The 12,302-nt window shown below is 61.7% G+C and overlaps 2 protein-coding genes across 7 annotated transcripts; both read left to right on the forward strand.

Moving 5' to 3' along the window:
- Positions 1–1,463: 1,463 nt before the first annotated feature.
- On the forward strand, positions 1,464–8,813 carry PEX16 (peroxisomal biogenesis factor 16). Of its 6 annotated transcripts, none has more exons than XM_081798222.1 (11): positions 1,468–2,466; positions 2,744–2,779; positions 3,563–3,639; positions 3,994–4,127; positions 4,264–4,364; positions 5,092–5,172; positions 5,259–5,414; positions 5,512–5,588; positions 5,721–5,840; positions 7,504–7,568; positions 8,337–8,798. In XM_081798222.1, the coding sequence occupies exons 4-11, from the start codon at positions 4,054–4,056 to the stop codon at positions 8,698–8,700; spliced, it is 1,038 nt and encodes a 345-aa protein (XP_081654348.1). In that variant the 5' UTR covers positions 1,468–2,466; positions 2,744–2,779; positions 3,563–3,639; positions 3,994–4,053; the 3' UTR covers positions 8,701–8,798. The 6 variants fall into 6 exon arrangements, with proteins under 6 accessions (XP_081654352.1, XP_081654351.1, XP_081654348.1 ...); XM_081798220.1 differs by having other exon boundaries at positions 1,470–2,540; positions 8,337–8,788; XM_081798221.1 differs by having other exon boundaries at positions 1,471–2,540; positions 5,721–5,932; positions 8,337–8,496.
- A 1,048-nt stretch (positions 8,814–9,861) lies between these two features.
- Positions 9,862–12,278, forward strand: FREY1 (Frey regulator of sperm-oocyte fusion 1). The gene is made up of 3 exons (XM_006751077.3): positions 9,862–11,676; positions 11,896–11,969; positions 12,134–12,278. Exons 1-3 carry the CDS (start codon positions 11,573–11,575, stop codon positions 12,253–12,255), a joined length of 300 nt encoding a protein of 99 aa, XP_006751140.1. The 5' UTR covers positions 9,862–11,572; the 3' UTR covers positions 12,256–12,278.
- The last annotated feature ends 24 nt before the right edge of the window (positions 12,279–12,302 follow it).

Raw genomic sequence — 12,302 nt, forward strand, 5'->3', positions numbered from 1 at the left:
CAGGGGTGGGCCTATGAAAGGGTGTTGGTCTTCTAGGTCCGAGACCTGGTTTGACCCAGCTCTGCCCAGGACTTTGCTGTGTGACCTTAGCCCAGTCAGGCCCCCTCTCTAGGTCTCAGTGTCCTCCTCTGTACTTGTTGGACTGGTCTAGCTCTCTTCTCCTGTGGCTCAGGGCAGACTGAAGGAGGGAGGTTCTGGCCCAACTTGCCCAGAGGCCCTTCCAGCCCAGCCAGGTGACCAATGCCAGGCAGGGACCCAGCAGGGAGGGGCTGCGCTGGGTGCCTCCGGCACACACGTTCCACTCTTTGTTTCTGGGACCTAATCAGTCCTGAGATCTGGAGAGGAAATTCAGGCAGCCCTGCTGCTGCCAAAGTGGCTGGGCCCACGCTCCTCTCCCAGTCCTGCAGGGAAGGAGAGGTTTGGGAACAGGTTCATTAAGATGATGGGGTACATGGGGCACCTGGGTGGCTCAGTCATTGGGCGTCTGCCTTCAGCTCAGGTCATGATCCCAGGGTCCTGGGATCGAGCCCTGCACTGGGCTCCCTGCTACGCGGGAAGCCTGCTTCTCCCTCTCCCACTCCCCCTGCTTGTGTTCCCTCTCTCACTGTCTCTCTCCAATAAATAAAATCTTTAAAAAAATAAAGATGGTGGGGTACAGGGAGGAAAGGAGAAAGAGCCCCACACTGAATGCCCTGAGCGCTGGTCTTAATCCCAGCTTCTTACTTGACTCACGACAAAGTGGCCTCACTGTGTCACTGCCCGTGCTGGGTTGTGGGCAGTAGGAGAGAGCACTGCTGTGGGAGACACACGTTGTGGTCCGTTTGGCCAATGCCACGCTATGTGACCTGGGACAAGTCCTTTCACCTACTGGAGCCTCTTATTCCCCATTTGTGAAAAAGAGTTCATACCTAGCTGGCAAGATGGCAAGGTGGTCAGGTGTGGTGTAGGAGTGAGTCTGGCCCCCAGGAAGTGGTGAGAAACGATGTTGGCGATGCCCACGACCACCCCCTCTGTTCTCCAAGACCTGTAGCCTCTCCTGAAGCCCCTGGACACATCTCCCTGGGTCATCTTTGCTTGGCATGAGAAGCGAGAGCAGCTCTGATTCCCCACCTTATATAGAAGAAAACTAAGCTGGAGAGGAGGGTGAGGGAGAGGGGAGGGCAAGGAGGGGCTGTGGCTCCCTAGTAAGGTGTGTTACTTAAACCGCCTAGATGCTGTGGTTAGACTAGACCAAGATTCGAATGTGACTGGGCGTTCTTAAGCTGATCCTTTCCACACCTGCAGATAACATCCCGTAGAAAGAATCAGGTAAGATAATGTATTACTACTCTCAGAGTAAGGTGAACCAGCGGGCCAGTCCGCAAGGGCTCAGCCCCTTGACCCCACCCAGGCTCCGCCCCTTTCCCCACGGAGCCAATCAGTGGCGGCCTCCCCGGAGCGTCAGATTCCCTACCTCTGGCCGCTTCTCTCCTGCCACAGCCCCTATCAGGGAGGCCACCCGATTTGGGAAGATTCCCAGGAGTCTCCCCCGCCCCTTGGGGAACAGCTGAGGACCGGGAGGTGCATCCGAGGGCCGAAAAGCCCTTTGAGATTGAGCCCGAGTTCAAGGACCAAGTCTCCCCTCAAACCAGTTTACAGATGGGAAAACTCGAGACCCAGAGAAGGGAAACACTCGACCAAGTCACCCCAGGCAAGAGCGGAAGGCCGAAACAGTTTTCTCCGCGAAGATGGGAGTGCATGTCCGCACAGTCCATGCGGGAACTGTGGCCGAAGCCCAGCACTAACAGTGGCTGACCAGGGAATCGAGACTGCGTGGAAGGCTGGATTCTTCCTTGCCTCAGTTTCCCCAGCACTACGTCTGGTGGGGGTCCGGGGACGAGGCAACTGGCCAAACGGGCGCCTGCCAGGACTCTCCCCGCACCTCCCCAAGTCTGATCGAAGTTCCTTTTGCAAGCTACCTCCCAGGCCTTTAAAATACGGTCCTCCCGTTCGAGCCTCTCGGCGTTCTATTGGAAAGACTCCAGGATCCTACTCCATTCTCTAGAATGAACTGCTCAGACTACCGCGGGAGCTTTCTTGGAACTGTTAACTGCGCAGGCGCAAGAGCAACCCACCCGGAAGGCGGAAGCAGCGGGTCCCCACAACGCCGGGGGGTCGGGGGCGGAGAGTGTGCTTAACCAATGACCTGAAGGAGCAGGGAGGGCGGGATTAGGCCCGCAGTTGCTAAGCGCTACCCTAGTGGGAGGGGATTTAAGAAATGGGGTGAAGGGTGGTTCAATGGCCCTTCACGTCATCATCCTTCTGGCCCTCGGAAGTTAAGCAACGAAGAGGCGGGCCTAGGACCGGAAGCAGGAAGGAGGGCGCAGGAAGCAGGGTGCTGCAGCTCGTCGTGCTGTCGGTCCGTGAGTCTGACGGTCCCGAGGGCAGGATGGAGAAACTGCGGCTTCTGAGCCTCCGCTACCAGGAGTACGTGACTCGTCACCCGGCCGCCACGGCCCAGCTGGAGACGGCAGTGCGGGGCCTCAGTTACCTGCTGGCAGGTGCTACCCTGACCTTTGCCCCACCCCTTAGGGGCTCTGACCTCTGACCTCACTGGCCCCTTCCCTTCGGAGTCAGGGTAGTGATCGCTGTGCTTGAGAAGTTCCTTCCACGTTCCCGTAGGGCACAGGGAGGGGATGTCCAGGGCCCCGAAGCCGCAGGCTGAGGCAAACGCTCACCGTCGCCTCCTGTGCCTTCTCCCCAGGTCGCTTCGCCGATTCGCACGAGCTGTCAGAGCTGGGTGAGCGGGGCTCTGGGGCGGATGGGGGGCGGCGGGGCTTCCCAGAGGGAGGACCACCCCGGTTCGCTGTCCTAGGTTTTCCGTTACATGGTCCTGTGCTGAGTCGGACAAAGGTTCTGAGTCCACTGTCTCGGGCCCCCCATAGTCCAGAGACAAATCTGGGGACCTTGACTGGTCAGGCGGCTGGCCCAAGTACCTTGCCTGCCTTTGCCCAGTTAATCCTCCCTGTAGTCCTACGATGTACTGTTACTGTCCTCAGTGTCCAGTAAAGGGGACAGAAATTCAGGGAGGTTAGGGGACAGCTACTGGTGATCCCGGAGCCAGGCTTCAAGCCCGGATTTCGCACATTCGAGGAGCCCCAGACTGTGACTGCCTCAGGTGTTTGCCCGGGGAGCCCCGGAGGGTAGTGGAGGTAGAGGTGGAGCCACCTTTCAGGGACAGGCTGCAGGGAGCTGAGGCCCAGAGGCGAGACCACACATCCATGGCTGCTGAGAGCGGTGGGCAGTTCTGGACAGCTGGCTGACCAGGGCTCTGCAGCAGGGCAGTAGCTGCTTTGTCGCCGAGATCAAGCCCTCCTTTCTTGTTCCAGCCACCCACACGAGATCATACTGGGGAGTGGGCAGCTCTGAGGAAGTGGGTGGGGAGGCAGGTGGGTTTCCACACGGCCTGTGGCTGGCGGAGTAGAGCAGGTAACAGGTGATACCTGCAGCTGTGGGGAGAAGGGGAGGGTGTAGAGGCCTCAGAACCAGCCCTTCACGGCCACACTCTTCCCCCCACCCTCAGTGTACTCTGCCTCTAACCTGCTTGTGCTGCTCAATGATGGCATCCTGCGGAAGGAGCTTCGGAAAAAGTTACCTGTGGTGAGAATTCTGTCAGGAGCTGAGGGCGGGCAGCACGGGGACTTGGGAGTGAAGCAGTAATCGCCAGCCCGTGTGTGTAACATGTACGGTCTCAAGAGTGTGAGCCGTGCCTACGTCCATCTGAGCTTCAAGCCATCTCATTAGGTGGAGGGTCAAGTTGTTAGTGCCCCTGTCACAGATGAAAAGACTGAATTTCAGGGACATAGAGTAGCCTCTGCCATCTGGAGAACTCAGGCCTACACGGGTAGTCTTAGGGGAAAATCCACCTCTCCTGTCAGAGGAATCACCTAGGAGGAGGGCCTGGGCCTGGGCCCCCCGCCCCAACCCTGACCTCTTGGCCTGGGGTCCTTGCAGTCGCTGTCCCAGCAGAAGCTGCTGACATGGCTGAGCGTGCTCGAGTGTGTGGAGGTGTTCATGGAGATGGGGGCCGCCAAGGTGTGGGGTGAAGTGGGCCGTTGGCTCGTCATCGCCCTCATCCAGCTGGCCAAGTACGTTGGGACTGAGGAGGGCAGGCCCTGGGTGGGGGTGACTCAGGCCAGCAGTTCGTGTGGGGTTCACCAGAGCACCCCTGGCCCCCTGCTGGCTAGCCACCTCCCCTGCAGCCCTGCCGTACTCCCAACCCAGGGCTGTCCTGCGGATGCTTCTGCTGATCTGGTTCAAGGCTGGCCTCCAGACCTCACCCCCCATCGTTCCGCTGGACAGGGAGACCCAGGCACAGCCCCCGGGTAAGCTCTGGAGTGGCCTGGCACACGGAGTTAATTTGTGGGTTTAGAGCCAGCCAACTTGAGTAGAGTGTTGTCTGTTCGTGGAGCACATCTATTCCCATCAGCTCAGTTTGTTCTCATCACCCTGTATTGTACAGAGAAAAAAAAGAAAGATGAGGCTAGGGGCAAAATCAGAACTTGAACTCAGGAATCCTGGCACCAGAGTCCTCATTCTTTTTTGTGGAACGGGGGACAGCATGAGTAGGAGACAGAGGTCCTGCCGACCGTGTCTTTGGGCCTCGTTCTGTATATCAAGAGCCACAGTTGCGTGAGGCAGGGTACCCGGCAGATCTTTCTCTTCGGGGCTTTGGACTCCTCACTGGTTGGCCTCTAGGCCTGATGCCTCTGGCCTTCTGTGGGAATCGTTCTTTGCTTTTCCACCTGGTCATATTGAAAGCAAAGGACTGAGAAGACATGGGCCCTCCCTCCGTCACTCCAGTCCCTGGGAGGCCTGGCTTCTTGGCTGGCTCCCCTACCACGAGTCATGCTGCGCTTTCCCCATCTGGGGAGAGTGCTGGCGCACGGCCCTGGCGACAGCGTCCGGCCTCAGCCGCCACCGTAGTCCAGGCTTACCCACGCCCACCCATTCCCCCCTTTGCCCAGGAGCGTTCGCTGCACGTGTGTTCTCCGCGGGCTCCGCTGCAAACATGTCCCTCTGACAGCATGGCCTTCTCTCTGTCCCTGCTAGATGGTGACCAGAGCGCTGACGGCCAGGAGCAGTCATACGTGGGGAAGCGGTCGAACCGAGTGGTACGAACCCTCCAGAACAGTAAGTGTAGGATGTCGTGGCCCCGGGCGCCTCAGGGCGGAGGTCAGCCCGGGCCTGCCTGCTCATCCGCTGCCCTTGTGTTCTAGCCCCGTCCCTGCACTCGAGGCACTGGGGAGCGCCCCCGCAGCAGGAGGCCCGGCGGCGGCAGCAGCACGAGGAGCTGAGGGTCACCCCCCCCACCCCGCTGGGGCTGCAGGAGACCATCGCAGAGTCCTTGTATATCGCCCGGCCCCTGCTGCACCGTATCCTCTGCCCGCCGCTGGCCGGCCCTCCGGGGCGGGCCCCATGGGGAGTGGGTGGGTGGGCCGTGTGCCGGAGACCTCCTTGACACCTTGGCCGTCAGTGCTCAGCCTGGGCCTATGGGGTCAGCGGTCGTGGACACCCTGGCTCCTGTCTGGGGCTGTGGACGTGACCAGGTGAGCCCAGGCCTGCCTGGGGAGTCCGCTCCCTCTGCCGGGCTTCGTGCCGCGGGCCTGTCCTCGCCTGAGCAGATGGGCCCCCCGCCCCGCCCCGTTGCTGGCCCTGACCGCGTCCCCTTCTGCCCCCAGCCTGAGCCTCCTGAGCGACAGGAAGGGCCTGAGCCGGAGGGAGCGGCTGGAGCTGCGGCGCCGGACCATCTTGCTGCTCTCCTACTTGCTGCGCTCCCCGTTCTACGACCGCTTCTCCGAGTGAGGCCCGGCCCCGGCCCCTGCGCACGCCTTTCCCCCGCTCCCATCCAGGGTTCGCCGACCGCCTGCCGTGTGCCAACCTGCGTGCAGTGGCAAGTGCCAGCCCGGCGCTGCCTTGGGGCGCTCAGGCCGCAGGCCCGGGTGTGCGGGAGTCACTCAGGGGCGGCGCGCCGAGGGCAGGGCCCCGGGGATGGTGGCAGGGGCGGGCTTTCTTCCTGCCCAGTAGTGTGGAGCCCCACTTTGCAGAGAGGCCCTTGAGGTTCAGAGAAGCAGGGCACCTTACACGGAGCCGTCCAGCTAGGCCGTGGCAGAGCCAGGGGCCGCCGCCATGCCTGCTCTGTCATCTGTGAGGGCCAGACCCAGAGGGCCCACTGGTGGCAAGTAGGGGGTGGCTTGGGGCCAAGTGCCCCAAGGCCTGCCGGGTGACTGCCTGAGATCAGACTGCGATCTGAGGAGGGGTCTCTGTACGGCGACAGGGGCCAGGAGACAGACTGGAGGCTCCTGTCTTAAGTCCTCTGCTGGAAGATGGCAGTAGTCCCTGGAATTACGTTTAATACTGTGGCCGCACAGCCTCTGTTTGGGTTTGGTTTGGCTTGCTTTGGTTTTGAGGCCACAGGAAGTGAGTTTGTGCCATACTCAATACCACCTTGGTGCAAATAGCGTGGCCTGGTAATTCCTCTTTTCAGATAAGTTTGCAGGCTCACAAGTACTAAAGCCAAATCCTATTCCCTGCTCTAAAGGAATATTCCAGAGACTTACATGGACCATATGAGCTCCCCCCACAGACGGCCTGCACTTTGCAGAGGAAGCGAAGCCCCAGGATCTCGGAACTGAGGCATTTTGAGGCGACAGTACCCGCAGAGGTGGCCCCACAGGCGGCAAGCCTCTAGTGTGGCCCCTGCTGAGCAGACCAGCCTAGCACCCTCACAGCAGTGGCCCAGACTGAGAAAGGTCTAGAAACCTGCCGGAGAAGTTCTGGTTACCCCGGAGGAAAGGGAGCAAGCTGCTGAGCGGCTCTGGGGTATAGGCCTTGCAGGGAACCCTCTGGCCTTCCTGTCAGACCGACTGTCATCTCGGGCCGCGCTGCCTTCCGGTCGTGTGACCTGGGGCAAGTTACTGAAACTCTCTGTGCCTCCTCTGTATGACGGGGACGTGCTCTTGCCTGCCTCATAGGGTCGCGGAAGGCCTTAAATGATCTCAGACATACAGGAGCACCTGGTACAGAATCACTTAACAAATACCGAGTCTTACCATCATTTCTCTTGTTCCCGTCCCCAACGCTATCGTCTCACCCCAGGTTCTCCTGTGGGAAAGCCCTGTCTCTTAAAAAAAATAGGGTCTTGGCCCCTGCCCCTTCCACTGAGTGTGGGCCCCCCCCACCGCCGGGCCTGGTCACTCAACATTGGCTCGCGAGGTTTCAGTGTGGCTCAGTGCTTCTGGCTTACTGGGGGTTTCTCGAAGGCAGGGTGGGGCTGTCCTTCCCTTTGGGCCCTCACCACCCCTGTGTTGGGGCTGCCCCAGGAGTGTGTTGGCTCAGGAGAAGGAAGGGCAGGACGAGGGAGAGAGCGGCGGGAGTCTTTGGGATGCTGTGAGGAAGCACCAGTCCCAAGCTGAGCTGTGGGCAGCCCAGGCCAGGCAGTTCCTGCTCATCTTCTCTCTGCAGGGCGAGGATTCTCTTCCTGCTCCAGCTGCTGGCAGACCACGTCCCGGGCATTGGCCTGGTTGCAAGTAAGTGCGGAATGGGGGTGTGATTACCGAGTATCGCAGATCTTTCGAGTGGCCCCGTGTCCCTGACTGTTTCCTCTTTATCTCCTTGTCATTTGATTTTTTTTTTTTTTAAAGATTTTATTTATTTATTTATTTGAGAGAGAGAGCACAAGAGGGGGGGAGGGTCAGAGGGAGAAGCAGACCCCCCGCTGAGCAGGGAGCCCGATGTGGGACTCGATCCCGGGACTCCAGGATCATGACCTGAGCCGAAGGCAGTCGCTTAACCAACTGAGCCACCCAGACGCCCTTGTCATTTGATTCTTGACACAGTCAGGAGAGGGAGCCCAGAGGTCAGGTTGGGTGGGTGGCAGCTCCTGGGCAGGGCCAGGCCGGCCCGTAGAGCCTCAGGGATTGCTGGAAGAAGGTCCCTGTCCTGAGAGGAGTGTTGGGCCACACTGGGCTGTCAACCTTAGCCCGGCCTCGGGATCCTGGAGCCGTACACCCCTGGGGCTTCTCTGGGGCTTCTGCGGCGGGACTGAAGCCCACCAGGCTGTTCGGAGCTCTTACCTCAGCCACGTGGCTTCTCTGAGCCTGAGGGTCTTTGTAAAGGGGGACAGAGGTCGCTGCCGCTGCTGCCTCCCAAGGGTCAGGCAGGCGGGAGAGTCAGTGGGGCTCCCGGCTGGATGGATGTGAGTAGCCGTATTGGGGCAGCGTGGCTGAGAAGGGCCTTAGGTAGAGCAGAGTCAGATGGGAGTCTGGTCCTCAGCCCCGAACTCTCTCTCGTTGCAGGGCCGCTCATGGATTACTTGCCCACCTGGCAGAAAATTTATTTCTACAGCTGGGGCTGACCCATCCCGGGCGGGGGTGCAGGGAGGGGCAGGGGGTGCCCCGGCCGTCGGGACCCCCAGGGCCCCTTCGCCCTAATAAAACTGACTCTGGCAGAGTCCCAGCACGTGGCCTCTCCATGCCCGCCGCCCAGGGCTTCTGGCACTTCCACCTGGCCCGCCGAGCACCCCCCGCCCCCCAGATATCCTCTCAACTCTTCACCCTCCGGCGATGGAGCCACGGCGGCCCGCACCTCGTCCCTGGGCCGAGAAGCCTCCCGTCGGGGCGGGGACCTGGGCTCCTCTGGCCACAGAAAGCTGGGGTCTAGCATCCTCGAGTGTGGGAAGCGGCTTGCCGTGGCAGCCGCAGAGGTGAACTCAGCTCCTGTCACCGGTCCCTGGTGACAACAGACAAGGTCCAACGGGGCAGGGGGAGACCGCTGCCCGTGTGGCCTCTGGCCAGAGCCTCTGTCTGCCCCTTCCCTGCAGGGCCCTGTCCTCCAGCCTGCCAGCCTGTCTGTGATGGAGGCTGGTGAATGGTGGGCCCGGCTTGGTGCAGTGACACCCCGAGCCCCCGTTTAACAGCCGGAGGTGTTCTCCCACAGCTGGTGCTGGGGGCGGGCGTCAGGGGCTGGGAGCCTGAGCCGGTGCAGGTTCAGGGGGTAGGAGCTGGGGGTCTCTGCACACTCCCCCTGCCAGCTCCCTGGTGGCCAAGTCTCCCGGAGCCGCGCACAGGCTACTGGGGAGGGTACAAGCGCCCAGACGGGGCGACTGAAGCCTGGCCTTTCTGCCTGGTCCGTCCCCTTCCTCAGCCTCCGCCCCTGTCCCCTTTGCCCTGTGAATAGACCGAACTCTCCTGCTGGAGTTTCTAGCCGGGTGAGCCGCCCTCAGAGTTTTGAGGGCTCCATCCGCACCACCTCTGTCCTGCCTCACTTTCTCTGACACCCTGGGGGGAGCCACGGGAGGAGGGGCCAGCCCTCCTCTGCTACCTGCCCCCCCCTCCAAGTGCCTCTGGGAAGGCATGCCCAGGTCCTGGGCCGGAAGGTGAAGGGACAAGCCTTCAGGTGGTCACAGCTTGGGGCCCCGACCTCTGTTGGGTACGGGGACCGTTGCTGGGCGCGTGCCCTGTCGGCGGGCTCTGGGCGGGGGGCTGTGCGTGCGGCGGGAGGAAAGCCGGCCTTGCTGTCGGGCGCTCACGCATCCGCAAACACACATAAATGCAGCGCGCTGGGGCGTGCGAGTAGGTAGGAGCGTGTGCCTGAGGGAGTCTGGGTCGGAGGTGGGTGAGTGGAGGTGCTCGCTGCCTGGACGGATGCCCGTGGAAGGTGCACCCCTCAGGGAGGCCTCGGTTCAAGCAGGGGAAACCCTGCGCCAGTGTGGGACCGGCTGGGAGAGCAGGTTGTGCAGTGAGTCACTGCTGGAGCAGGAGGGAGGGAGGAGCGGGCGGGAGGGGAAGGTCAGGGCCAAATCCAACAGGCCGCCGAAGGCCAGGCAAGAAACTCAGACCTGCCTCCGGAAGGCAGTGGGGAGGGGAGCATTTTAAACCTCATCCCGGGGCGCCTGGGTGGCTCAGTAGGTTAAGTGTCTGCCTTTGGCTCAGGTCGTGATCCCGGGGTCCTGGGATCAAGTCCTGCGTCGGGCTCCTTGTTCAGTGGGGAACCTGCTTCTCCCTGTGCCCCTCACCCCACTCGTGTTCTTGCTCTCTCAAACAAAATATTTAAAAATGAAAAAATACACCGCACCCCAGCGGCCTGGTGCGGGGGGGCTCCCGGCAGCTGGTGCCGGAGGCTGAGCACGGGGACATGACGGCAGAAACCTCCAACAGTGGTTGGGGCCAGATTAAGGCCGTGGCCGGGGGATGACAGGGTATAGGTGGCACCCAGGCAGGCTAGGGACTGGGTGTGGATAGAGAGGGAGACAGTGGCCTCTCAGAGGCAAGGAGGGTGAGGGACAAGGGACTGAGTTGGGCAGTGTGTCCAGAACTCAGGGTTCCCGGCAGCAGTGAGGACGGAGGACGGGGACACGGGCTTGTGAGGGACAGTGGTGTCCAGGACACAGAAAGGGAGAGAACCACTGAGCGGTTAGTGTGTGGGCTCAGAGCACACGGGGACAGCCTGAGGAGATGCCAAAACCTGTCACCCTGGGGGTTACTGAGGACCAGGAGCCAGGGATGCCTCTCTCCGGGCCTTGGGCCCAGCGGCAGTCAGGGGCGCAGGGCTGGACCCCCAGTAGGTCTGCTCTTAGAAGCGATGGGGTTTCCAAAGCGCAGAGCCCTGCTCAGCCCTCAGGTCCTGACTCCACAGGTCTGGAGGCGGCCTGGGGTCTCGGGTTTAAAGCCTCGGGGCTTCTGAAGTGAGCTAGGCCCGTGCGCCAGATGGGGGGCTGCGCAGGAAGCAAAGAAAGGGCCCCACAGCTTTGCCTCAGCCTGAGAAGAGACCAGCTCCATGCTATCACGTGGCGTTTATTCATTCAACAAACATTTACTGAGCATCCACCAAGTGTGGCTGGGGATCCTGCAGTGAACAAACCAGTCTCTACCCTCGGGAAGCTTCCACTCCAGGGAGCAAGTTGTGGGCTTTGCCACCTCACTCAAAATCCGTCTGTCCAGCCTCAGGGGTGGTGGGGAGCCCCTGGGGAGCCCTGGGGCCAGGCTGTTGTAAGCTTTTGGGGAACTAGGGAGGAAGTCTCTCAGAGCAGGCCCCCCCTGCCCCCCCCCGCCGTTGGCATCTCTGAGCGGGTGGAGGATGTTCCTGGCATCACTGAGGGAAGGACAGGGTGGCGGCGGCAGGAGGTGGGGAGGAGGCAGAGTGGGGACAGTCGGGGCTCTCCACGTGACCTCTCCCGTGCGCCACCGCCTGGGCACAGAGGTACATACCTTACCCCACAGACGAGAAAACGGAGGCCCACAACGGTGACCTGTACGCCTCCCAAGAGGCAAGGTGGGGGTGTGAACCGAGATCAGACTCCAAAGGTCTGTGCCCTTAACCCTCGGGCAGGGACACTAGAGCAAGGTGCCGTTTGGCACCTGTTGGCCGACAGCGTCAAAAAACTGAACCGAACCTCAGCTGGAGGTTTCTGGCCCCGCCGCGGAGCCCTGGAATGTCCGGCCTTTGTGAGGTGGCCCTGGCGGGTGGCAGCGGTTCAGTCCTCCGGCCGGGGGAGGGGCAGGCAGAAGCTGGGGGACAAGGGCTGGAGTAGGAGATGGTTCTCGCCATGCTGGGGGCTCTGTATCCCAGGGCCGGGCTGAGCCTCTTCCTCCTCTACCTCGTCCTGGCTGCTGCCCTCCTCCGCCCCCAGCCGCTAAGGTAACTCCTGGGGGCACGGGGTCAGCGGTCCACCGGGCGGGGGGCCTGGAAGGCAGGGGGCCCTGCGTGCCGCTTCCCGCTCCCCGCCCTGCCCCGGACGACTGACTGCTGCCGCTACCCCGGGCGTCGGGGCTCACCCAGGCCCCCACCCTGAGCCTTCACAGGGAGGTAGGTAGCGGGCTGCAGGGCCAGGGCTGAGCACCCCAACATCTCCCACAGGCCTCAGCGATCTGTCCCTGAAGAACTTTCAGCCCCTCTGGAACTCTCGCAGCCACTTTCGGGCCTAGTGGATGGTAGTATCTCAGCCCTGCCCGCCCCCACTGCCCCCCAGTGTGGGACACATGCCTGGCGGGGGGGGCACCCATGTCCAGCCGCGGGGACTTTTCATCCCAAACAACACTGTTCTGGGGTGATGAGGGCGGATTCCCCTGCCACCCACACCCCCTTCTCTCCTTAGACTATGGGGTTCGACCCAAGCACCCCTGGCCGCGAGGGCCTCGACCCCTTCTCTCCCGGGCCCAGCAGCGCAAGCGGGACGGGCCGGACATGGCTGAGTATTACTACGACGCACCCCTGTGACGGGAGCCCCTTATAAAGCTATTCTGTGCAGCCAAGGCTTAGGCTTT

This window comes from Leptonychotes weddellii, chromosome 11, assembly GCF_054177405.1.
Source record: "Leptonychotes weddellii isolate Sample4059 chromosome 11, ASM5417740v2, whole genome shotgun sequence".
NCBI classification, from domain to species: domain Eukaryota; kingdom Metazoa; phylum Chordata; class Mammalia; order Carnivora; family Phocidae; genus Leptonychotes; species Leptonychotes weddellii.

Bases quoted from the DNA above. Each gene is read 5' to 3' on its own strand.
- PEX16 (XM_081798220.1), top strand. From the start codon at position 2,429: ATGGAGAAACTGCGGCTTCTGAGCCTCCGCTACCAGGAGTACGTGACT. The intron at 5,589-5,720 runs GTGAGCCCAGGC...TTCTGCCCCCAG, and splicing joins GGGGCTGTGGACGTGACCAG to CCTGAGCCTCCTGAGCGACA. The intron at 5,841-7,503 runs GTGAGGCCCGGC...TTCTCTCTGCAG, and splicing joins TTCTACGACCGCTTCTCCGA to GGCGAGGATTCTCTTCCTGC.
- FREY1 (XM_006751077.3), top strand. From the start codon at position 11,573: ATGGTTCTCGCCATGCTGGGGGCTCTGTATCCCAGGGCCGGGCTGAGC. The intron at 11,677-11,895 runs GTAACTCCTGGG...CATCTCCCACAG, and splicing joins CTCCGCCCCCAGCCGCTAAG to GCCTCAGCGATCTGTCCCTG. The intron at 11,970-12,133 runs GTAGTATCTCAG...TTCTCTCCTTAG, and splicing joins ACTTTCGGGCCTAGTGGATG to ACTATGGGGTTCGACCCAAG.